The 27,746-nt window shown below is 34.1% G+C and overlaps 3 protein-coding genes across 3 annotated transcripts; 1 reads left to right on the top strand and 2 right to left on the bottom strand.

Annotated features, from left to right (window-relative positions):
* Positions 2,818 to 4,631, bottom strand: LOC104747451 (amidophosphoribosyltransferase 1, chloroplastic-like). Its single transcript, XM_010469083.2, is given in 2 exon segments — positions 2,818 to 4,487; positions 4,490 to 4,631. Coding segments are annotated over 2 exon segments (1,533 nt in total). The 5' UTR covers positions 4,530 to 4,631; the 3' UTR covers positions 2,818 to 2,994.
* LOC104747452 (auxin-induced protein 15A-like) lies at positions 14,170 to 15,093 on the bottom strand. The gene has a single exon (XM_010469084.2). The coding sequence runs from the start codon at positions 14,881 to 14,883 to the stop codon at positions 14,557 to 14,559; it is 327 nt and encodes a 108-aa protein (XP_010467386.1). The 5' UTR covers positions 14,884 to 15,093; the 3' UTR covers positions 14,170 to 14,556.
* Positions 26,497 to 27,330, top strand: LOC109129159 (uncharacterized mitochondrial protein AtMg00810-like). The gene has a single exon (XM_019236813.1). It carries the CDS (start codon positions 26,497 to 26,499, stop codon positions 27,328 to 27,330), a length of 834 nt encoding a protein of 277 aa, XP_019092358.1.

The raw sequence follows: 27,746 nt of genomic DNA on the forward strand, positions 1-27,746 counted from the left end.
GCGCGCTGAAACTAACAATGCCGGTTTAGTAGACGCAGCGTTCATAGGGGTCGCCAATCGATATAAACTAAATTAAACTACTAGTCTTTGTCCATCCTAATTTGAGAATGAATTTGAAACGCCCGCTTGACTAAAACAAACACAAAAATCAGTAAAGGCACTAATGACTATATCATGTGGAACGTGTCATAATGTCATATTGTCAACTAGATGTTAGCCCACATAACGTTTGAGTTGTTACATAATTGCTATTCTATTTTGAAGAATTGACATAAATTAACATGTTGTTAATATTTTAGTTTTTTTGCTTATTTTTTACTTATATTTTATTTCTATTTTACATAGATTTTTCTTTTTTTTTATTAAATTATTTTTCATTAAAAACATATATGTAAACTAAACATATATGTAAAAATGTGAACTTGTCATATTGGACCATTGGGTTATGTATTTGTTAAACCGTTTTAGATTTGTTATCGTTTCAGCAGTAAATATAATATATTGCATTGATTATGGTATCTTGTATTTTAAATGTTTAACTTTATGACAACATAACAACATAAAGTATGAGTTAAAAAAAAGGAAAAAAGATGGCTAGCTACATGAAGTATAGGTGAATACATGGTCACACATACCAACTATACTATTGTATATTCAACTACACAAAGTATATGTATTACATGGCCACATGCATGAGCTATATGACGTCATGTGTTCAACACCATAGACATACAATCTGGTACACTGATTGATTAATTCGGGTGAAAACCAGTGTTGACTCCGGCGTTGACCAAAAAAAAATTTCTAAAATAAAAAATAAAAAATAAAAAATAAAAATTTATTATATTAAATCATTTATGGTTTTTATTAATTAAAAAATATTCTATTCAATATCTAAATATTTTTTATATATTTCCTAAATATATCTTAAATGTAAAATAGAGAACCCAAACCTTAAAAAAATTTCTAAAAATTAATTTAACATATTGTAATTGTGTAAAAGAGGGTAAAAATGAAAATGTTCATATGTTAAAAATAGATATTGTGAATTTTTTGTTGTTGTTTATATGTTAATTCAATATCTAAAGATATTTTTAATATATTTCCTAAATATATCCTAAATGTAATATAGAGAACCCAAACTTGAAAAAAAATTTCTAAAAATTAATTTAACATATTGTAATTGTGTAAAAGAGAGTAAAAATGAAAATGTTCATATGTTAAAAGTAAATATTGTTAACTTTTTGTTGTTTATATGTTATTTTGAGTATGTAAATTTTAAAGAAAAGAGTGTCTAAATTTTTTTATAACAATTACCATGCAAAATTTAGAGTAAAGAGTCATATACTCAATCTTTTGCATATTATTTTCTAATGAAAGTAGTTGAATTTGATTTTATTGATTTTGTAGTAATTAAATAATCTGATTATGAGAGATTTATATATATATATATATATATATATATATATATATCTTGAAAATAATTAGAAATTTTTATATCTTGAACATAATTATAAATGATTTTATATTTTGAAGATTATTATAAATGAATTTTTATATCTTGAAAATAATTATAAATGATTTTTATTTAACTATTTACTTTAGCTTGAAAAATAAAAAGTAATTAATTATAAGATGAATATATTAGAGATATATAAAAAATATTTGGATATTGAATAGAAAATGTCTTTTAATCATGAAAACCCATAAATAATTTACTATAATAATTTTTTTTAATTTAGAATTTTCTTTTTAAGTGTTGGTCAACGCTGGAGTCAACGCCGGTCTTTGCCGGAGTTAATTGACCGGTGTACTGGATTATATGTCTATGATGTTGACCGCATAACGTCATATAGTTCATGCATGTGGTCATGTAATACATATACTCTGTGTAGTTGAATATACAATAGTATACTTGGCATGTGTGACTATGTATTTACCAATACTTCGTGTAGCTAGCCATCTTGCTATGTGTAATATAGTTCTCCTTACAAAATCAGTTAATAAAATGTATGAGTTTTCTGAACTGTTGTTGGAAAAAAGAGTATGATCAGTATCTCTCCCTCTGAAAGTAGAAGAGAAAAAAATTAATTTGATTATAGAGGAATTCATCAAAATACTACTATTTTTTTTTCTAAAAATACCACTCTTTAGTTTCTTTTTCCAAAATACCACAAACACAAAAAATTGATTTTTAAGGTGTTTTTTTTTTAGGTATGGATTGACAAATTTAGTTTTAGGGTATAGTTTTTAGGAGTAGGGTTTAGTATTTAGGATTTAGGAATTAGTTGTTAATATTAGAACTTTAGTTCAATTATATGGTAGTAACTAAAGTGTGGTATTTTTTGAGAAAAATATATTTAAAGGTATTTATGAGAATTGCCCTTCATATATATATATATATATATGTATATGTGTGTTACAGCATAATATACACAGCACGATTCAGGTACTTGTACACCTAACACTAACATTATTTCATCAGTGTTACAAAATCAGCTTAATATGTACATCATCCCATCCACAAAAATATCATCAACAAGAGTAATCTATCACAAGTATTAGAACAACCTATCATCCATAAAATTATGTCAATATGATATACTTCTCAAGTGTTAAGAAATATTCTAGTAGGACTCCAACTTTGTAAACCTTTGTTTATGGATCTAACACCACAATCCGAAAATGTGCGGTTCTTTGCTTCACTTAGACTAAAAAGGATCCTCATTAAACTCGTTTTCACAAAATAAGCTAATCTCTAAACTCTAAACCAAACAAAGATTAACCCTTATTAGAGAAGAACATGAGAATGAGAGGTGTCTACAAATAAGATTGGATTCATAAAAGGACCCGCTGTGAGATCAAAATCTTTCAAGATTCAAACAAAACAAATATCTAAATATGACTATAATGTCAAACTGATAAAATAAAATAAAAAACAAAGCATACACTTAAGAATCTACTAAAGATCTTTTCACCACCATTAGTCTCTCGTTACCGAACCCAACCTGCTTCGATGTTTTCGAAGCTACCAACGAGACCGTCATCAATGAAATCCCCTCCTCCTCGTTTCACCTTAACTTCAGTGGGCTTCACGGGATAGTCACCTGTGAAGCACGCATAGCAGAAGCTCTTTGAGTCTTTCCCTAAGTGTTTCTTCAAGGTATCGAACGACAGAAACGCAAGAGAGTCACTCCCGATGAACTCGCTAATCTCCTCAACACTCAATCTGTTGGATATCAACTCCTCTGAGCTAGGTGTGTCCACTCCATAGTAACAAGAAGCCACAATAGGAGGACTAGCAATCCTCATATGAACCTCTTTCGCACCCGCTTCTCTCAGTAAACGCACAATCTTAGACGAAGTGGTGCCCCTCACAATAGAATCATCCACCACAACAACTCTCTTCCCTTCTAAAACCCCACGAACAGGAGACAGCTTAAGCTTCACACCAAAGTCTCTGATCTTCTGAGACGGCTCAATGAACGTCCTCCCTACATAATGAGACCTAATCAGTCCCTGCTGAAACGGCACACCCGATTTCGCAGCGTACCCGAGAGCAGCCACAACGCCAGAGTCAGGCACAGCGATCACAACATCGCACTCAACAGGGGACTCTGTCGCCAAAATCTCACCAAAGACATGCCTAGATTCATACACAGATCGACCAAACACAATCGAGTTAGGCAAAGAGAAGTAGATGTGTTCGAAAATACATTGCTTGATCTCAGGACGAGGCATCAAACACTGAGACTTCACACCATCCTTGTCCACAACCAAAACCTCACCAGGATAAACCTCTCTCTCATAAGTAGCTTCAATCAAATCAAGAGCACAAGTCTCGGAAGCGAAAACAACAGCTCCGTTACTTCTCCTACCCATAACTAATGGCCTAAACCCATATGGGTCACGAACAGCAACAAGCTTATCCTCAGTAACAAACACCATCGAATAAGCACCTTGAAGCTTCTCACAAGCATCAATGATTCTCATAAAAAAGGGTCTAGCTTTAGAAATCGCAATCAAATGAAGCACAACCTCAGTATCAGAGCTAGTATTGAATATGGAACCGTTCTCTTCAAGCATAGCTCTCAAAGTCTTGTAATTTACTAAATTACCATTGTGGGCAACACCGATTGAACCAAATCGGTAACCCGCGACGAAAGGCTGAACGTTCTTGAGCATTGAAGATCCGGCGGTTGAGTAACGGACATGGCCGATTGCGAATTCACCAGGTAACTGATCGAGTTTGGATTCGTTGAAAACCTCAGAGACTAAACCAACACCTGTAATGGTTTGAAGAACCTTTTCACTGCTAACAGTTACAATACCTGCACCTTCTTGGCCACGATGTTGAAGCGCGTGGAGAGCTAAGTAACAGAGCCGTGAAGCCTCTGGGTCGCCGTAGATTCCGACGACGCCGCACTCTTCTCGAGGCTTTTCGTCGTCGTCTTCGTTGTTGTAAATAAAAGGGGTTTGAGAACGGTCTTCGGCTGGTGAGGGAGATGAGAAGTAGGAGGAGACTCCATCGATGAGTGAAGGAAAAGAAGAGGAGATGGAAGAAGGAAGGAGAGAGAGATGGGGAGGTTTAAGGAAGGGTTTGGGGAAGAGAGGAAGAGGTTTATTGATGGTGTGAGGATTGTTTGGTTTAGGGATTAAAGAGAGAGAAGAGGAGGAGAAGCTTGTGGCCGCCATGGAAGACAAAAAAGGGTTCGTAGGTTTTTTTTGTTCTTGTTGTTGTTGTTTGGTCTGATTTTGGGATTAAGCTGTTTGTGTCTGTGTGAAAGCGATGGTGGCTTTAAGGGTTTTGATTTTTTTTGACTGTGTGTCGCCTCCTGAGAATCTTTTCTTTTGCTTTCCAAAGGGTTTATTGGGGTTTTCAAAAATTTAAGATAAGAAATAGGTAGAGAAAACAAAAACAAAATAAAATAAATTTTAAAGAGTATAAATAAAGAAAACAAAATAATCTTCATCTCTCAACAAAATAATCTCCATCTCTCAAAAATAAATACATCATTTTAAGAATATTACGAAATTTTTTTTTATCATCTGAAATATAAGATGGAATACAAGGTAGGATTCGTCGGTAGGATTTTAACCTCAAGAAACTAAGCCGACTAGACTTTACTACTCCGGAAAACAACCCGCCAAGATTTAAAGTTCTTGGAAACTAAAACTCAAACTCGGGGAGACAAACAAGGAAAAGAAACAGATCTAAACAGGATAATCGATTGTACAAAAAGAAACAAAATCTTCTTTTTGCCCGAACAAACCAATATCACAAGAACTAGAAGGCTAAGGACACCGGAGCTGAACACTACTTAAAGACCTTGGAGTCGACATCACGAAGCCTATCACGATGCATTGTGATAATGAAGCAGCCATTCATATCGCAACCAACTCGGTATTCCACGAGAGAACGAAGTATATTGAGGTTGATTGTCACAAAGTCCGAGAGCAAATCCAACTAGGCGTAACCCTTCCTTGCCACACCGAGAGCTCCGAGCAACTGGCCGATGCATTCACCAAGGCAGCAAGCCCTCAAGTATGTGAGTACATACACTCAAAGCTTTGACTCATGGACCTCACCAAACCTTGAGAGCCTACACTCTTTTTCCCTTAAGTATAGTTTTTCCCAAGTGGTTTTCTATACTAAGGTTTTTAATGAGGTAGGTGATCAATGGTTCAAGCTTGTGTCATGGGGTCCAATGACTAAGCTTGAGGGGGAGTATAAATTGGGATTATGATCACCATGTTCGTACAGCCACCGTCCGTACAACCTCCACCGGGCCGTCCGTACAAACTCGTGTAGAAGCCCACTCGAAGCCTTACAAGACTTATGTGAGGCTCAAGCATTGTCTCCAGATCCTTCTCATATGACCGTTGGCGACTTGAAGCAAGTGGGAGGAGAGAAGTCAACCATTAGTCACATGTTGTGTTAAGAGTCTTAGATGTCACTTTCATCATGTAAATCGTGTAGCATCTTGTATAGAATATTCTCTAGCTTTATGTCTATATTAGGATTGTAACCATGAACTAAATCAAGTAAGAAGTTCTTTTCTTCTTCTAAACTTTCTCTCTTACACTCTCACTCACATACTCTCTCGATCACACTCAACCTCTCTTGTTCTATACACTCAATCGGTTCACTTTCTCTTTGTTTCTAAACTTACAGTTTTGGGAAAGCCCTAAACTCGACTTTAATTGGGAAAAATGTCGACTTCTCTTTTCTCTCAGCCGTTTCTCGTTCCAGAGAGAGAAAGAAAGAGAGAAAAGCTTTCCAGTGAGTTCTTGTGAGTTTCCTTGGTTGTTCTTGAGAGATTTGTGCTTGGGGAGTGTGATCTGAGGCTAAGGACGTGAAAGGAGCTTGCTATGGAGGTTTCTGGTCATGAGTTGGTCGATTTCCTCTTTGATTTGCAAAGGTGCGTGCATGACCATGGCTTATCTAAGCTGAGATCTCTGTTTCTGTGATTTTGTGTGTTGTGTGGTTACTTCTGTTGGTTGTTTGTGAGTTTTTCGTAGCTCCTGAGGCTTGGACTCGTTCCTGGGATCGTGGGGAACGAAAAAGAGAAGCTTGGAGGCAAAATTTGGAGTTTCTGTTCGAAGGAAATCGATGCTCGGCATCGGTGTCGATCGACACCAGTTGGGGGTCGGTCAAAACCAGCGCGAGGATGACTCGGGGACTTAGCGAGTGTCGGTCGACACCATGTGGAGGTGTCGGTCGACACCATGTGGAGGTGTCGGTTGACACCGTTAGGGATTTGGGAATTGTCGAGCAGTGTTGATCGACACCACTTGTGGTATCGGTCGACACTAGATGACAAGTGTCGGTCGACACCCTTTAGCAGTGATCGATTTATGTCGTGTTGCTTTGTGCATGTTCCTGGTTTGTTTTATTATTTTTGTTTGTGGGATGAGAGATCATATTGCTTGTGTGTATAGCCCAGTAGATAGAAGGATTGCCTCACTAAGTATTTTTGGTAATACTTACGCCTCTCTTTAGTGTTGTGGCGCAGGTAAAGGCAAAGTGTGATTGTAGAATCAAGGTTATGAAGAGGAGGATGTTTTAGAGGCTCGGTTGTTTGCTCTGTGTCTTCGTTAGGATGCTAGAGTGGAACTTAGTGGTCTAGAACGGATGTTAGGATTGCTGGTTTTATGATTGATTTATGTTCTGGATTATTGTTGGAATTGATTTGATGTTATTTCTTTAATGGTTATTGGTTATTGGTTTTATTGTACAACAAATATGAAAGTTTCTCTCCATGAACACATCTTGAAACTTCCATTCAAGATGTTCATCTAGCTCAGTAGCAGCCACTTGGGTTGTCTAAGTCGGCCTCAAGATTCTGTACTGAAACTCATTAATCAGCTTCTTGTACTACTTCTTATATTAACGTTGGAACTAGTACAAGAACCGCTTCAGCCATTTGATACATCCTTTGATATATCTAAGTGCAAGTTCCTTGATTCAACACAACATATTCTCTGCTTTGTGTCAATTACTATGTCAGCACAATTATCAAGTGCTACTTTTTCTTTGCTCTACCAGCATATGTATCAAGTAATACTTCATCCTCTGTATCAGCTATGTCCATTGTCTTTGTCTCAACTGTTGCACCATTACCGAGACATCTATGATGTATCTCTGTATCCATGTCTCATCCATTACAGTCATGTAGTAGAGATTTCACAAAATATTCTAAACCTTATAAAGCTTCAATCAACACAACATTTTCAATCTCTCCTTTGATGATTGAGTTTTACAATTCATGCACCTATTAGAACTAGTTAACTCAACATCTTCAATCTCTCCCTAAATGATTGACTTTTCAGTTCCACACATCTTATAAAACCAGTCATCACAATGTTGTCAATCTCTCCCTTGCGTTTTAGAACCCAAGCACACACTCAATGCTTTGTGTTGCATCATCTATATGTTTGCTTTGTGTTATATCATGCAATAGACTTGTATGATCAAACATCTTCATTCTCCCCATTTTTAATTAGTTTGATACTCAAGCACATCCTTTAATCACTAGTAGAACTCCCCCATAATTTTTGCTATTACTAACATCAGACTTGACATTCTCTTCTCCCCCAGCCTGAGTGCTAACTAAGTTAAAAACAACTAACATATTAATTCCACCCTCTTGAGTGCTTCAGCTTTGCACAACATCTTAACTAGTCTTGAATTAACCCGCTTATAATCATGCCTTTAATGCACCCAACTTTATAAATAAACATTGATTTTACTTGAAACAATCTCTGTAGTCCTGCAACTATCTTCTGTTTCAGTGATCTTTGTGAGCTGATGTTTCAGTTCTTACATCATCCCAAGCTGATTGTAACATCACACATCCGAACCAACAACTCTCTTCTACATTAACATCATGAATTAATAAACCTTGAAATTTGCAGATCCTTAACTTCTCTGAGCTTTGATATCTTCATCTTTCTCTTCTTTTGTAATTCTCTCTCTTTCAAAGTCTCATCTAAAAATGCATTTCAGAATTCTTTATAGATTCCAGCATGCTCCCATAATATGTTTCAACATTTATGCTCTTCGCCTCTCATGTTGGCAGAAATTCATTGTTGCGCAGACTTAGAATCAGCTGATCTGAAATATCATCATTCTACTGTGTTTCCAAACTCCAAAACCAGTTCTCTTCTACCACAGTTTAGTTCAACATGTCTACAGTAACTCTGCCAAGTTTCATCCCATGTCGAGTTCATTTGGTCGTCCGTTTAATGTTTTCATCGAAACTGGTCAAATCTGAAACTTCAGATGAAGTGTGCCTCAATCACAAAGCAACCATCAATATCTCAATCCCACCGTTGAAACTCAAGACAACATTACCACAAAGGTTTCATGCACTTGGTAATGTTGCCTTGAATCAGACATCTCAAAACTGTTTTCTCCTTTCTTTTCTAATCTGATAACCATATAGTTGGACATTGATGATGCAGTTTTATTCTCCTCTTCCCTTTCTTCTCCCCCATGGGTGCAACTCTCTCTTCCTCAGTGATCTCTATTTATCTCTTTATACAACCTTTGTCAGAAGGCTTGGTACTATCACAACCACTTTCTTTAAGCAAAACCTGATTCATAACATCATTTTGTCTCGAATGACACTAGAGATGTCAATTGAGCTTAGAGACCATGGGTTGTCCATGTCCAAATTAACTTGGACTGGTTATGGTCATAACCAAATTTGAAACGGTCAAATGGACGTAAAACTATTTTAGCCCACTAATAAATGGTCCTAACTCATCTGGACATGGACTGTCCAATAATTCTTCAAAACTAGGGATTGTAAAATTTGGGAGCAATTTTTTTTTTCATTTTGTCAAAAATTAGGGATTCTATCTTTCTCTCTCTCGCGAGTCGCGATTTCCTCTGCTTCTCTTCATCATCTTCTTCTTCCTCTTCTGATTTGTGTTTGTGATTGTGATTCAATCATCTTCTTCTTCCTCTTCCTCTTCAGATCGAAAAGCTTGAAGGTTCAATCAGATTCAATCATCTTCTTCGCAAGCTTTTGAAAACCTTAGAGGTAAATTTCGTTTATGGGTTTACTCTAATTACTGGGTTTGTGGGTTTACTCTGATTTGTGTGATTTGTGTTGTAACTCGATTTGTGATGATAAGTCTAATTTTGTTACTCTGATTTGTGATGATGATTTTGTTTTTTGTGTAAATATTCATTGTCTAATTACTGTTTTTGTAATGTCTCTTCTTTGGATCCTTCTTCTTGTTCTTCCAAAACCAAACCTTTATAATTATGAGTTTATGAAACTTTAGTAAATAATGAGCCTTCATCAGTTGATCCTTTATGAACCTTTAGTAAATTATGAGTTTTATGATGAACTTTAGTAAATTTTGCTTCAATTATGAGTTTAATGATGAATTTATGAGTTTTGTATGAACTTAGTAGTTAGTATAAACTTATGTGAATGGCTTGATATGTGTTGAATTTATGAGTTTATAATGAAACTTTAGTAAATTTTTCTTCAATCTGCAACCAATGGACAAACCAATTGGTCATAGTCCTATTTGTTTTGGACATATTTGGGTATGGGTCTATTTGAGCCTTGACCATAAATGACCATAAAATGTATGTGTCCAATTGGGCATGCCCATTTGGACATGGACATGGACAGACCAATTTACACCTCTAAATGACACAACATTGGACTTCTTTATGTATTGCTGTTATTTTCAATAGAGCACTCCATCAAGCTGTTAAACCATGATCTTAGATATTCTTCATACACTTATCACCATGACTCCACACCAGAATGTCATAAAGTACTTGTTTGTCTCACTAGAAGTCTAAACAAAGTTTTCTTTTAGCCCACTCACAAACAGTCACAAGAAAACTTTCGTACTGCTTGATAACCTTCTCATTTGCAGCCATGAATTCACTTCTCTTCATGAGAACCAAAATAATTCTCTTTCATCTTTGTGAGAAGATCTCTTCTAATCTCATGGACCCATATAACCTCAATCAACCCTGAAGCAGAACACTACTTTTTCCTTCTGCAAACAACTCTTCTTTTCATCAACAAAACTCCTTTTGAACACAAAGGAGCACAAACCCTGCGGACACATCAAACTTCGACAATGCAACCACATTATTACTAATTTACTATGATGAAAGCTAACTCTGTCAGCCACATATTCTTTTAAAACACACTAAGGCTTCATGCATGTTGTAATAGTCACTTAGAAAATAACAGATTATCGTTCTTGACTCTTAACTGACCAAACTTTATCAACATCTCTGCTAAATCCAAGGAGGACGTCCATCCTTCTAAATCACACTGAAACAGATGACTTTCCATGAACGAACACTAAGAAGATAGACATTTCATTTTTCAGCTCCAACACTCTCAATTCCATGATATTTCAAACCACTGATTAATCACATAAACTTTACAATAATTTTTATTATTATTATAAATTTTGGAAAAATATTGATTCGTGCTTTATAGCACGTTGAAGAATCTCCCACATTAGTTCTCAACAATAAATTACCCAACTTGTAGATAAACATTCACATTAATAAATATTTGATAATTACAAAATACTCAATAATATTTAAATATATACATAGTCACATAATTTAACGTGTATTATGATTCTTACCTAAAATACTTGTTTTCTTTATTTAGAAAAACAAACTTTAAGTGGTAGAGAAAATTAATGTTGATTTGGTATCTCATGTTTACCGCAAAAAAAAAAAAAAACTAATTAAACTAATATTAATTGTAACTAATTTAGTATACATGGTAAAAGAAAATATATTTGATATCATATTATTCAATATTTATACTTCAAAGAAATCTAAAATGAAATTAACTTTCTGTTATGTGAATACTTTATGAATTTTAGTTAGTTGATTTATTTGTCCATTTAATAAGTGGACACATGTCAAATTTTCTTATAAAAGAATGGAGAATTGATGCATATTTTTGTTTTTGTAACTAAAACTAATAAAAATAATATGTGTCAAGCTCTAGAGAGAGTTTTTGAAATATTTTGTATATATGCTTAAAATTTGCTTACATTCAAAATATTATAAACTTATTCCACATTTTAATAAAAAAAGATAATTTTCAAATAAACGAAAATTTTCAGACTAAGAACGTAATTTATAATTACCAGTCAAATCTTTCATATTCTTGTTTTTAGAATTATTTTTGTACTTTTAATTTACTCAATCTTTTGTTACGGCTTTAATTGATTGCGACACCAAACATGATTAAGGGTCCGAAATTTTGGATACAGCTAAATATTTGTTGAAAAGGTTTGGACACAACCACTACTCTTCATCACCATGATTCATTTTCTTTTGCTTTATGTTTATATTAATACATCCTTCCTTTACTATAGTTTCCTTCCTTCATTTCATATAATATTAGGTTATGTAACATAAAGGCAATATACCTTTTCTAAACGAGAAGATTTTGTTACAATTCACTTATCATCATGCACGTTGACAAACCCATGGGCAAAGATAAGACAAGAAAAAAAAATTAAGAAATGGATTAAGAACAGCTACCACACGGACTACAGAACAAACCCGTGAGTTGGCAAAACAACAAAAGAGGTAAAATTAAAATTAATTATTCTTGTGACCGGTAATTCAAATGTTATAGGAACTCTTTTTTTTTTTGGTATTCATAGTAAAACACTTCGGTATTCGTGTGTTTCAGTGATCATGAAATTAGTTTTAAGTGAATCGAAAAAAAAATTACAGTATTGAAGATTCCGTAAGTTGTCGAAGTACTTGACCAACCCATGTTTGAAGTACTGTATATATGCAATTCATAAAATATAGGAAAAAAGATGGCTAGCTACCTGAAATATTGGAGAATGCATGGTCATACATGCCAAGTATAATATTGTATCATCAACTACACGAAGTATATGTATTGCATGGCCACATGCATGAACTATATGACGTTATGTGGTCAACACCATAGACATACAATCCGGTACACCGGTCGAATGATTCCGGCAAAGACCGGCATTGACTCCGGCGTTGACTAACATTGACCAAAAAAAATTGTATTTTAATATTTTCTATTAAAAAACAAAATCATAAATTATTATATTAAATTATATATGGGTTTTCATGATTAGAAAACACATTCTATTCAATATCTAATTATTTCTATATCTCTAATGTATTCATTCTTATAATTAGTTACTTTTATTTTTGAAGCTAAACTAATAGTTAAATAAAATTATTAATAATTATTTTCAAGAAATATATATATATATATATATATATAACATATGTAATTATTAATGATTTTATATATATAAATCTCTGATCATCATATTATTTAAAATTTTAAATACTACAAGAATCAATAAAATCAAATTCAACTATTTTCATTAGAAAATAATATGCAAAAGATTTGAGTATATGACTCTTTACTTTAAAATTTGCATGGTAAAGAGTATACAAAATTTTAGATACTCTTTGGTATAAAAAAAATTTACATACTCCTAATAACATGTAAACAATAACAAAAAAATTAACACTATTTACTTTTAATAGATAAAATATAATGATACATAATTATTTTCAATATATAACATAAGGGCATTTGCAAAAATCCTCTTATTCTATATCCTTTTGCAAACATATCCTAAAATCAAGATAAAATCTATTAATATCTTGAAAATAATTATTAATTATTTTTATTTAACTATTATTTTAGCTTTAAAAAAAAATTAATTAATTATAAGAATAAATACATTAGAGATACCTAAGATATTTAGATATTGAATAGAATGTTTTCTAATCATGAAAATTCATAAATAATTTAATATAGTAATTTATTATTTTGTTTTTTCATAGAAAAAATTAAAATACAATTTTTTTTGGTCAATGTTGGTCAACGCCGGAATCAACGTCGGTCTTAACCGGAATTATTCGACCGGTGTACCAGATTGTATGTCTATGGTGTTGACCACATAACGTCATATAGTTCATACATGTGGTCATGCAATACATATACTTCGTGTAGTTGAGGATACAATATTATACTTGGTATGTGTGACCATGTATTCTCCAATACTTCGTGTAGTTAGCCATCTTTTTTCCTTAAAATATATATGTCTCTCTACCCAAAGGTTTGGTAACAAGCTTTCGGTTTCACATGACTTGGTTTTACTAAAGTATTGTGTATAGAAAGAGATAACTGATGTATGAATCTTACCATAGTCTTACTAGACTGTCAGATAAATTTGATTGTGAACTACTTTCTTACCATAGTCTTAGTAGATGTATGAATCTTAAGATTCAAATTTCAATTGTTTATCTCCAAAAAAGACTAATGTATTCGAGATAGTATTCAACAAAAAAATAAACATTCTTATTTCACCTTTTAAATTTCGGTAAGAACTCTAACCTTAAGCATACTTAGCAACTAAAGATCTCTTTGCTAGAAAATAATGTTTTGGCCTTTAGTCTCTTTTCTTTCACATTGGCTCTTAATGTAAGTTTTTACATTTTTTTTCCTTAGAATGAAGTTTTTCTTACACTTTTTACATGTAACTTAACTATTTTTCTTGTATGAAGTTTTGCACAAGAAGTACCTACATTTCTTTAGTATAGTAGATGTAATAGTAAAGATATATTAATCATCAAATATCCTAATTAACCTCTCTCACAAGTTCAATAACAAACCAAATATCCGTGAGGAAATACAAGCTATCTTGACAGATCTCAACCCAAAAAAATTTCATATCGTGGGTTTTTTTTTGTTAGCCGAGTCAAATTTATTGACCCGTAAAAAAGACCCAAGATGAGCTTAAAAATAGAACCAAAAAAAAGAAAAAAAAAAAACAGAGAGAATATAGGAAAGACATCGAAGAGTCATTAAACTAAAGAAAAGAGAGAGGATGTTTTAAAAAAAGAAAGAAGCTAATAGAAAACCAAAAAAAAAAACTTCATCTTTAACCATCTCGATCTCAGTCTTTAGCTTACTTCTTCTTCTTCTTCTTCTTCTTCTTAGTTTTGTTCTTAGAACTTTTGAGATCTCATCGGATCATAGAAGTCAGATCTTGAAAGAAGAGTTCGTCACAAGGAATGGTGAGACCCATGTCATGATCAAAACCAAACTCTTCCTCAGCTCTTCTAAGGAGACATTGGAAATCAAGATTGGTCAAGAAGGAGATAGGAACTATGTATCTGCTCCTGTTGTTTCCTACGTAGACAGGGAAGTGTCCCTTTGGTACATCAAGCGGGAGATCACCTTCTTCATATCCTCCTCCTCCGTTCTTCTTACCCAAGCTTGAACATCTCTTCAGAATCTGCCTAAGCATTGCTGTTTGAGCGAGTTTTGTAGATTTCTTGAGGATAGCCATTTTTTTGTGTTTGGGTGAATTTGAGAGAGATGCTTTTGGTTGTGTTTGGAGAGAGAGAGAAAGAGAGTTGGGTGGGTATTGATGGGCGAGGTGTAAATATTTATAAAGACATGCATGTGTTGTGTAATGTCTATGAGATATGTGTGGAAGCCACAATGCCAAAAGACATTAGAGGCTATAACCATTTTGTTGTTGGTCCTCTTATGACATTATGGTCCCTTTGATCCTACACCTGGTTTGTAACAAGATAACCCATAAATGCTATGTACCTTTAGCATAATATATGGACTTGGAAGTTTAAAACATATGTACACTACTTTAGTGATGTTAAAAGTGGATTCTAACTCTGTGACTTGGAATTGATTAATTATGTTTTAGTATGGCCTAATCTTTAATTAATACAGTTTTGGAAAGAAAAAGAAATTGAAATGAATTTAGACCGGACGTGCCAAGCTAGCATATGGCCGCTACTTATTCATCCTCATTATCACAAAACTTATTTAAAACCGCACATTGGATATGGATAACGGTTATTGTAGATTTAATCAGTTATACACTCCCAAACTATACTATGAAGTCATAACTCATAACCATTGGTCCATTGAGTTATGATAGTATATTTGGAGTTTCAAAAAAAAGTTTCTATATAACTCCCGTTGTAGTGTTGGAAAAGACATACGCAGATGATAGATTTTTATATATATAGATCGATGATAGATTTTCACAAAAATGACCAGTCTTCTTCTCATCCCACTCCCTCGGTCTCTCAAAGATTGATGTTTAAGGGATTTCACACAAATTAAAAAATAATGATTATTAATTTTAAATACAATATTGTTTTCCTACTAAAAAGTATTATATATTTATAAACCAATAACTATTGAATTTTCTTAATGATCACTTCTTGAAATTTACAAAAGTTTAATATTAATTAATTAAAAATGGTAAAACATTAATTTTTGTCCCACACGTCAAACATTGACTATATTAAACAATGACTATACTCTTACTAGGAGTACACCAATATACTACGAGTCTAGGAGTAACACACGTCAAACAAGAACTATATTAAACAATGACTATACTCTTTTAATTGGAAAATACTAGTTCCTCTTAATATTGGGACGTTTTTCAAATTGCCCTTTGATTTCACTAATTTTTTTAAAAAAATATAATTTTAATTTTTTCGAAGAAAAAGAAACAAAAAGAAAAATTTATAAGTTTTGTGTAATTTATCCATAAACAAAAGAAAAATAAATTAGTATTGTAATTCTATTATATTAATTGGGAAGTACAAATATGAAACTAACCTTAAAATGTGTAAAATATTACATTAAATTACCATTAGAAAATTTTAATTAAGCTTAATTAATTAATTTAAATAAATATAATTAATTAAAAAAACAAAAAACACTCACAGATCAAATATAAAAGAATCTAGAAAAAATATATTTTATTACTCTAATAAATTATGAACGAAATTACTAAATATTTTTTTAAAAAATATATAAACCAATCAGAATTTTAAAAACTAAGATTTTATATCCAAATATACAATATAATTATTTTTAATAACTAAATTTCAAAAATTTTGTTAAGATTTCAAATTATGATTCTCCTATCATCTTTATTTGATTTTATTTACAAATTGTTTGGAATTTTCATATAATACTTATGATTAATAAAGTGCAGATTTTTTTCTGCATATGTGATTTGAATTTTTAAAAACGAAATATATTAATCAATCTATGAAAAATGTATGTTTTAATTTCCACATTGGCGGGTTGGTAAAACTAAATTTATATAGATGATAAATTAATAATTTTTATTTTCCCACAATTATAATATTAAAGTTACTACTTTATATTTCACAAAATAATGAAACAAATATAACAAACAAACAATATAAAACTGTAATACTATACGTCAAAAATAAAATACTATAATATTCCAAAATACTTACTATTCAAATAGACTAATAGATTTATAGAACAATTTAAAAAAAAAATTATTTCAAACAAAATAATTTTTTAAAAATAATAACAATAACTTTTATTATTATATTATAGTTTTTTAAAAAGTGTTGATCCATGCTTAAAGCACGGGTATCTTCTAGTATTTAATTATTATGGACGTACTGTCTATTTTACATGTAATTTTTCATCCATCATTTTACCTTGGAACTTTTAGTTTTTTTAACATTTAACCTTCCTTTATCATATACAAACATTTACCCTTAAAAAATATTCTTAAAAGTTACTAATTTATTAGATATTCAGTTTTCAAAAATAAGTAACTGTTTTTTATTATCCATTTTTGTTTGTTTGTTGAAAGAACATTTTAAGATGTGTCAATCAATTCGTGTCTCTCTACCTGCAGAGCAGAGGCGTCGTTAAAGTGCGTAAATCACGGACTTTGGAAACAGCAATGTACTGAATAGTACAAAGAAGGGCAGGACTTGTGGTCAGGAAGAGCTTGTGACACTTTCAAACAAATTTTTTATGTTTCAGTTACTATTTTAACTTCCCTTCTGCACACACCCCCCATGTGCTCTCCTCCATTGATTTCTCTTTATTTTGTTATGGTTCATCTTTTTCCAAGCTTAGGTTTCAGTGATTCCCTAAATTTCAGCCCATTAAGGATAGGACTAATATCCTGCATCCAATCTGAAAACTGGATATCCGGGACGGCTGGATCCGAATAATAATTTTACAATCTAGAAAATAGAAACAATAGATGGGGATCATTTAATTATCTTAAAATTTTTATCATATTAATTTTTGAAATATATTGATATTTATATAAAACAGTTGAATAAAATAAAAATTTTATGAAAATTATTGTCTTGTTATTTTTAATATTATAATTATTTTATTTTATTTTTAGTATTTTTTATGGATTTAATTCTAATACCTGCGGACATCTTAATGTTTGTGCGTATATTCTGAAGTCATGAATCCGGATACCCTACACTAAATATTTAATATAGTTACAAAAACAAAATTATACAGTAAGTGACTTTTTTTTTTTGACAATCCCAGTAAGTGACTTTTTTTTTTAAACAGATTAGTTAAAATTCACTCAAATATTTTAGAATTTCAAAATGATGTTGATTCGCTTTCTCTCAGTTTGTTTCCTGTTCGATATTTTTGGTTCCGGTTCACTTGTCCGAGACTACCTTAATGTACATCTCTTTAACATACTAAACAACTAATACGTGGATAAACATATCTTTATAGAAAAGGAGTGCTTGTGCGCTTATAGTTTTCAATGAAAATATACATATGTGCGTTTGAATAAATAACTATATCAAAGATATCGCTTTTTAGAATTGAAAGAGAAGATATACCGAGGAATAGACCGCAAATTCCATAATCAAAGGAGCTGATTTGGTCAAAAAGGCATCTGATGAACGGTTTAAAGGTAGAGGATTGTCATAATCTAAAACAAGTATATGAATTTTCAACATTTACATCTGCATTTCTCTTGGGAGCTATGTCCCCATGTGTTAAGGAGGGCCACCTATGTCTCTTAGCTCAACTTTTGTTGTTATGTTAACTATTTATTCTTTTTTTTTTTCTTTCTAAAATATACTATTTTTTATTATTATTGAACAATTAGGTAGATAGCATATTTAATCATTTCACTTGGTCAGATAATGTCGTCACAAAATTTTATCTAATAATTAACAGTTTAAACTTTAAACTATTTATTTCCAAAAATAGAATCACTTCACAAAATTGTAATGCTTAGATTTTGAGTGATGCAAACCAAAAATCTTCACAAGCTTTTGGAATATTTTAAAACATTTACAAACTTTAGAATGTTGTTTTTAAAGCATATATTGTTTTCAGTCATTTTAAATGGTTACAACAAAAAACTACTGTTACGGTAATAAGTAAAAAAAATAAAAATTTATTTGTTAAATTGTTATCAAAAATAAAAAATAATATCTAATAAATAGATATTTTAACTGATCAGTGGTGCAAAGTTATTAATTTATATTTTTCTTTTAAAGGTGAATTATTAGTATAGATATTGTTATAATTTTCTTATTTTTTTAATCTTCTTGCATTTCTTATACAGCGGGAACACTAAAAATTACAAATAAAATGACAGAAGAATTAATATGTAATATTTGGACAGTTGAATCAAACGAAAGAGATCACTAGAGAGAATCTGAATAAAAAAGAATTCATCAAATGAAATCAACTGTCTTTTATGAACCAAATGGCTTTCAAATCCCATAATGCAAAGACAGACACGTCCGGAGCTGGTCGGAAGGCAGATCGCATACACGTTTTCGGTTGTTTTCCTCTTTCAGTATTTCCTTTTTTGTTACTGTTTCAAACTCCAAATTTGTTAAGAATTTTTCTTATTTTTTTTTGTTAGATAAATTACCTAAGTAAAAACAGACTGAAATTGACCACGTATTATGAAATCATCAGTCGAAACAATTTATCCAAGTACTTATGACGGATCTGAGCGACAAAGCTAGATTTACATTTCATGAAATGTTGACATATGTTATATTAGTCCTTAACCTAAAATCCAAAAACATTTTTGTTTTCTTTATGAAAACTAATTACTAGTCATTTATTGAATAATTGCAAATTTTTTGTTTAGTGACAGAAACTGGCTCAAAGGACATGATTCCATTTTGTTGTTATTTTTATTTTATGTCAATACTTCCTTGCAAATCTATTGAGCACTTCATTTTTTTCTTGACAATTTTGTTAGTATTACCTGGTTTCGGTAGCTCAACCGGCGTATCGTCATCACTTGGTCACTGAAATTGAGAAAGTTAGGAAAATCGGAATCCAAGCGCAGAAAATGCATAGAGTTGTAAAACTAATTATGGTCTCTGACTTCGAAAATTGTGGTTAATTAGGCCAAAAGTTCTTGGCTAAATAAGAAAATGTTGGTCTAATTTTGGTGGTTTTGTAGGATGATGACATTAATTGGGCTTGAGGGTAACTAGCTGTGAGCACATGAACGCCATGTTACTCTTCACCCGATTTTCTTTTACTTAAGAATTTTTTTTAATGTGTATTTATCGATTCTTCACTCTTTATAGCTTCTAGAAATGTTAGATACCTAACTCGATCGGCCTTATCTCTAATTACTAGTAGTAGCATAAGCTATTAAAGCAAAACAAGAAAAACAAAATTATTGGTGTAACTGTACGCCCATGGTTTGTGACATTTTTTATGCTGTAAGCTTGCCATGTATGGTTTTTAGAACGAATATAGTTACGGTGCACGTTCATGATGTCATATACTATCAATTAGTGGTCTTTCAGTTTCATCTTTTGGACCATATATTTTCTTGAACCATGCATGTGTCTCTTATGTTACGTTCCCTTAAACATATATTAAACTCATGGTTACGAATCAAGACCCATTTTTTTTTTATAAATCAAATATATAGTTTTAAATTTTTAACCCATAAAAACGGGTAATGGAAAAGTACATTTGAATAAATAAGATTATGTACATATACAATTTAGGGTTTAATTTTCAGGATTTGTTTAAGAGTGTGTAAGTTTAAATCAGTAAAATCTTGTATGTATATGGCTTAGGATTTAGTTGTTTTGGTTGGTGTAGGGGTTTTGTATCAAGTTAAGATAACCATCATTGACCTCATCTTACTTCTTGTATAAACTTCATTTTTCAAAATTAACATCAAATGTCCTTAAATATCCCGACCGCCATCTCTTTTAGTGGGCTTCATGTTCATTCCCAGTCCATAGGCCCACCTTTCTTAATGGATCTCACGTCCTCCCACTAGGTTTCTGAGCTCATCCATATCCGATGGTCAGTTTGCTATGTCTGGGAGATTTTAAAAACTTGTTTACCGTCTCTACAAATCACTACATGATCTTTCCCTGTATTTTGTCCTCACTCGCACAGTTCCAATAGTCACTTCCCGGAAGGTCACCCATCCTGAGACTACTCCAGCATAAGCACGCTTAACTGTGGATTTCTCTCAATACTTTTGACCAAAAAAAATAAGTGCACTTTGGTGACATAGGTAGCCAAATTATTTTCTTTTTTAAAACATGTCTGCATGTCCCTGAAACCAAGGTGTCACATGCCCGAATCAAAACGCTTTTAAAATGTTCATTGTAGTAAATAAAACTAGGAAAGTACATAACATAACTGCAAGTAGAGAAAGATACAACAAAACATATGTGATGAACAATGTACAAGATGTTGATGTAAAGAATACAATAATTGAGAAGACTTGCATAAATCTTATATCATAACATAAATTAAAGTGTGCATGTTTACAAGATTGTGTATTTTAGTGGTCATTTTTTGGTGTAGGTGTACTCGGTTAGATTATTTTGTTTAGTGTATGTTGCAGTTTTATATACGTACATAACTAATTTCTTTTGTTTAGTGTACGTCTATAAATCTGTTTTCAATGAAGGGCATGATTATAAATGAGTATCTTCTTCTATAAACCTAGTTAATATTGTGGCTCTCATTCACAGTTTTCTCATAATTTTCTTTTATATATATTTTAATTGAATGTTTTATATAGAAATTTTGTAATATAGTATATATTATTCGGAGAACTAAAAATTATGAGTTTTTCAAATCTTTTTGGTGGTTTAAGTCGATTACATCAAAAATAATCATGATGAACGTGACAGTTAACTCTAATTTTCTGATTAGAACTCTACTCATTCGAAAACAATTTTATGGTTTCGACTGTTCCCTACGAAGATGAAGAACAATTAATGTCTATATTATCTGACGGCTGCAAACACTTGCTTACTCTGCTTGTACTCTTGGCCGGCTCGGCCGGCTTTATTATGGGCTCGATTATGACCTTATCATATTACTAGACAGCTAATGACCTTATCACGTGAAAGCGGTTAAAATCAACGTGAACAATTTGTGAGATACTCTTTTATACATGAATTTTCATCGAATGATTGTTTCTTACCTAAACTGATAAAATATTTAAATATTAGATTTTATACCCATGTACATTTGAATCCGCCTGATTAAATATCCATGTAAACAATTACACCCGTAAATTAATCTATTTAATTAAATAATTAATTGTTTTAATTACCCAATCCTATCTTTTTTTGTATTATTTCTAATGGCATTTCAATGTAATTTTTTACACTTTTTAAGATTAGTTTAATTTTTGCATTTCTCACTTGATATGGTAGGATGCTAGATTGACAACACCAAATATTATGCTTTTTTCTACCTAAAATTATTTCAGCTTTTTTTTTTTTTTTAATGTAAATTTTTTTCAACAAAAAAACATTTATATAATGAATGCAAAATTGAGAGTTGAAAGTAAAGTCTAATGAGCTAAATTTTATGGCTAAAGGTTACAACAATATAAGTAGCTTAGGACCGCCTTATGTGAAACCAATAGCGGAGACCGTCGGCGTACGCACCTTGGTGATGGTGCTGAATGTTATTGTCAATAAGCTTGGTAAGAGTAGCACTGGTGGTAGGTGAGTCACCATGCCTTCGGCTATTCCGCTCCTTCGACAAACTGTGGAGTGTTATTTGGAAAAATATCTTAAAGTGAAGAGCTAAAGTTTAGGCTGAGAAGTGTCGAGTAGGCGGGGATTGATATGATTCCAACTGGTTGTATATCCACTCTTGAGGATTCAACTATTGATCTCCAGATTACACACCTCCGGAGATCCTCGCAAACTATACTCTGTTTTCTTTCAGAAATTTATGGGAGGAAGAAGAAGAGACGAAAAATGTTATGTCTTGTTTACGTCAAGTGATGTGTTTATATATTACCCCAAACGTTGTTTCTACAACCGACGTATATGTCTTTTCTAATCGACGCATACAAAGAGTGAAGGTACGTGTATTGTAGAGGATATAGATCCAACAGACAAAGATCCAACATCTTTGTTGGGCCTTGCCAATCCAATATCACCTGAAGCCCAAATACAAAACAAACAGAAGAAGACAAAGACTAAAGCAGTCTCTCTTTCAAAGCAGAGGAACATTGGTACGGTGAAGGAGCTCCACTCCAGTCCAAATATCTCCAACGTTCTGCAACCTCTAAATCGATGAGTCACACACTACAGCTGGAGGATAAGGTTTACTTTAGGAGCTCTAGATTGTTCTACTCTTGTATATAAAAGAAGAGATGTAAAGATCAAATGTAATCAGTCAAGTAAATACAAAAGTATTATTCAAAGTTCCTCTTTGGTTTTCAAATCCGTTCATGGTATCAGAGCTTTTGTAAACCTTCACAGGTGAAGCAATGGCGACTTATCCTTTCCCGGATAATGTTCATGTCTCTAGTTTCGTTACCCTGAAGCTTAACGACACCAACTACTTACTGTGGAAGACACAGTTTGAGTCCCTTCTGTCCAGTCAAATGCTCATTGGGTTCGTCAATGGAGCAGTCACAGCCCCAGCCCAAACACGTCTTGTTGCCAACGGTGAAGTCAACACCGAAGTTCCGAATGCTGAGTACGAAGCCTGGTTTTGCACAGACCAGCTTGTCAGGTCTTGGTTATTTGGTACTCTGTCAGAAGAAGTCCTCGGTCATGTCCACAATCTAGCCACGTCTCGTCAAATCTGGATATCCCTTGCCGAGAACTTCAACAAGAGCAGCGTTGCCAGAGAGTTTTCTCTTCGTCGGAGTCTCCAGCTGCTGTCAAAAAGAGATAAGTCTCTGTCGGCTTACGGTCGTGAGTTTAAAACCATCTACGACTCTCTTAGCTCCATTGGGAAACCGGTTGATGAGTCTATGAAGATATTTGGGTTCCTCAATGGTCTAGGAAGAGATTACGACCCAATCACGACAGTGATACAAAGCTCTCTGAGCAAACTTCCAACACCGACTTTCAATGATGTTATCTCTGAGGTTCAAGGATTTGACAGCAAGCTTCAGTCTTATGAGACCACAGATGCAACAACGCCTCATCTTGTCTTCAACACTCAAAAGACGAATCCTTGTGACCCACAATACTCGTCTTCACAGCGTGGGAGAGGCGGTCGTTTCAATCAAAGCAGAGGCAGAGGAGGTTATTCAAGCAGAGGTCGAGGTTTCACTCAGCATCAATCCTCTTCTCAACCTAATGGACAAAGACCAGTCTGTCAAATCTGCGGTCGTGTAGGACACACAGCCATAAAGTGCTACAACAGGTTTGACAACAACTATCAAGCTGAGGCTCATGAAGCCTTCTCGTCCCTGCAAATCTCTGATAACACAGGTAAAGAGTGGCATCCTGACTCTGGTGCGTCTGCTCACATAACATCATCTACCGACATGCTCCACTCTGCTTCCGCATACACTGGTAATGACACTGTTCAGGTTGGTGATGGAACCTTCCTCCCTATCACTCATACTGGATCAACTACCATCTCTTCTTCGAAAGGTACCATTCCTTTAAATGATGTTCTAGTTTGTCCAGATATAAAGAAGTCTCTCCTTTCTGTGTCAAAGCTCTGTGATGATTATCCATGTGGAGTATACTTTGACTCTAATAAAGTATGTGTTATTGATCTAAATACTCAGAAGGTAGTGTCCAGGGGTCCTCGCAGTAGTGGTCTGTATGTGTTGGTGAATCAAGTGCTTCAAACGTTCTACTCCAATCGACAATGTGCAGCTAGTGAAGAAGTCTGGCATCATCGACTTGGTCATTCTAACAACAAGATTCTGCAACAACTTCAATCAAGCAAGGATATTCAAGTCAATAAGAGCAGAACATCCTCCATTTGTGAGCCTTGCCAGATGGGGAAGAACTCTAGATTAAGTTTTGTATCTTCTGATTCTCGTGTTTTAAATCCCTTAGATCGAATCCACTGTGATCTCTGGGGTCCTTCACCGGTTGTATCAAACCAAGGATTTAAATACTATGTGGTTTTTGTTGATGAGTTCTCTCGTTTCTCCTGGTTTTATCCATTACGAGCCAAGTCTGAGTTTTTTACAGTCTTTACTGCTTTCCAAAGATTAGTCGAGAATCAGCTCAACACTCGTATAAAGGAGTTTCAGAGTGACGGTGGTGGAGAGTTTACAAGCAATCAGCTTAAAGCACATTTCAGTGAACATGGCATACATCACAGGATTTCATGTCCCTATACGCCGCAACAGAATGGCATTGCAGAGAGAAAGCATCGCCATTTGGTTGAACTAGGGTTGTCAATGATGTTTCATAGTCACACCCCTCAAAAATTCTGGGTAGAGGCGTTCTACACTGCAAATCACATCATCAACATGCTTCCGACTGTTGCTCTAAAGAATATGAGTCCCTCTGAAACTCTGTTTCATCAGAAACAAGACTATTCATATCTGCGTGTCTTCGGGTCTGCGTGCTATCCATGTTTGAGGCCACTTGCTGAGAACAAGTTTGATCCCCGATCATTACAGTGTGTTTTCATCGGCTATCACATTCAATACAAGGGCTACAGATGCCTTTACCCTCCAACCGGCAAAGTATACATTTCAAGGCATGTTGTGTTTGATGAAGAGGTTATTCCTTTCAAAGAAAACTACAAACATCTAGTGCCAAACTACAAAACGCCACTTCTTCAAGCCTGGCATGCTAATGATCCTCACATAACAACTGCAGTAACTCCTTCTCCTCAGTGTCTACCGAAACCTGTTATTACTGAAGCTCAGAATCCTGTTTTAGATGGAGAAGAACAAAATGATATACACAATGCGCATATTCAAGAAACCAGTTCTGCGGAGTCTGACAATGATGGTTCTGATCATGAGCAAGAAGTTGAGCAGGAAGATGATGCAGATCTTGGTGAAGAACAAGTCCACAATGCACACCCAATGGTGACCAGGTCGAAAGCGGGTATACACAAGCCTAATACTCGGTATGCTCTGGTGGTAGCTAAGTCGGTGCATAGTGAGCCCAAAGGCATTGTAACTGCAATGAAACATCCAGGATGGAATGAAGCTGTTATGGAAGAGATAAGAAGGATTTACTTACTAAAGACTTGGTATCTTACTCCTCCAACTAAAGACATGAACATCCTGGATTCAAAATGGGTATTCAAAACAAAACTAAAGCCCGATGGAGAGATTGATAAGCTGAAGGCTCGACTCGTTGCTAAGGGTTTTGGCCAGGAAGAAGGAGTGGACTACTTAGAAACATTCAGTCCAGTGGTTCGCACTGCTACCATTAGACTTGTTCTCGACACTGCAACGGCACTCGGCTGGCCTATCAAGCAACTTGACGTCTCAAACGCATTCTTACATGGTGAGCTGCAGGAACCTGTGTACATGTACCAACCAGCTGGATTCGTTGACCCGGACAAGCCTGATCACGTTTGTTGTATCACAAAAGCTCTCTATGGGCTAAAACAGGCTCCTCGGGCATGGTTCGACACATTCAGCAACTTTCTTCTTGACTTTGGGTTCGTCTGTAGTATGGCTGATCCTTCGTTATTTGCTCTCCATCATGGTGAGAAGGTTCTCGTTCTACTTCTCTATGTTGATGACATTCTCCTTACAGGAAATGATCAACAGCTTATGCAACAGTTGCTTCAGGCTCTCAACTCTCGGTTCTCTATGAAAGATCTTGGTCCACCTTGTTATTTTCTTGGCATAGAGATATAGACAACTAACGATGGCCTGTTCCTGCATCAAATGGCATATGCTAAAGACATACTCTTTCAAGCTGGAATGGCAGATTGCAATCCCATGCCTACGCCACTTCCACAACAGAGTGACAGACCTGATACGAGACCATTCTCTGAACCTACTTATTACAGGAGCTTGGCTGGTAAGTTGCAATACTTAACTATCACACGTCCTGATCTTCAATACGCTGTGAACTTTGTATGTCAAAAAATGCACGCTCCGACCAACTACGACTTCAGCATGCTCAAAAGGATACTACGGTATATCAAAGGAACTAGTGACATGGGTCTCCCAATCAAGAAGCATGGCAATCCCACTCTTTCAGCCTTCTGTGACAGTGATTATGCAGGCTGCAAGGATACTAGACGGTCAACAGGAGGGTTCTGTATCTTTTTAGGCTCCACACTAATATCCTGGTCGGCCAAGCGACAGCCTACAGTTGCTAATTTCTCCACTGAAGCAGAGTACAAAACTCTCTCTATTGTCGCCAAAGAACTTACATGGATCTCATCTCTGCTTCGTGACATTGACATATCTCAGTACCAACCAACAAAAGTCTTCTGTGATAATCTCTCAGCGGTATATCTATCTACCAATCCAGCTCTTCACAACAGGACCAAACATTTTGATAAAGACTTTCACTACATTCGTGAACGAGTGGCTCTGGGGTACATAGAGACACACCACATTCCGGCACATCTCCAAATTGCAGACATCTTCACCAAATCATTGTCAAGGCCAATGTTTGATGATCTTTGTCGCAAACTTGGTGTGTCCTCTGCTACGGCATCGCCCACTCCAAGTTTGAGGGAGAGNAAGTGTCGAGTAGGCGGGGATTGATATGATTCCAACTGGTTGTATATCCACTCTTGAGGATTCAACTATTGATCTCCAGATTACACACCTCCGGAGATCCTCGCAAACTATACTCTGTTTTCTTTCAGAAATTTATGGGAGGAAGAAGAAGAGACGAAAAATGTTATGTCTTGTTTACGTCAAGTGATGTGTTTATATATTACCCCAAACGTTGTTTCTACAACCGACGTATATGTCTTTTCTAATCGACGCATACAAAGAGTGAAGGTACGTGTATTGTAGAGGATATAGATCCAACAGACAAAGATCCAACATCTTTGTTGGGCCTTGCCAATCCAATATCACCTGAAGCCCAAATACAAAACAAACAGAAGAAGACAAAGACTAAAGCAGTCTCTCTTTCAAAGCAGAGGAACGTTGGTACGGTGAAGGAGCTCCAC

This window comes from Camelina sativa, chromosome 15 (assembly GCF_000633955.1).
Source record: "Camelina sativa cultivar DH55 chromosome 15, Cs, whole genome shotgun sequence".
In the NCBI taxonomy this organism is placed as follows: domain Eukaryota; kingdom Viridiplantae; phylum Streptophyta; class Magnoliopsida; order Brassicales; family Brassicaceae; genus Camelina; species Camelina sativa.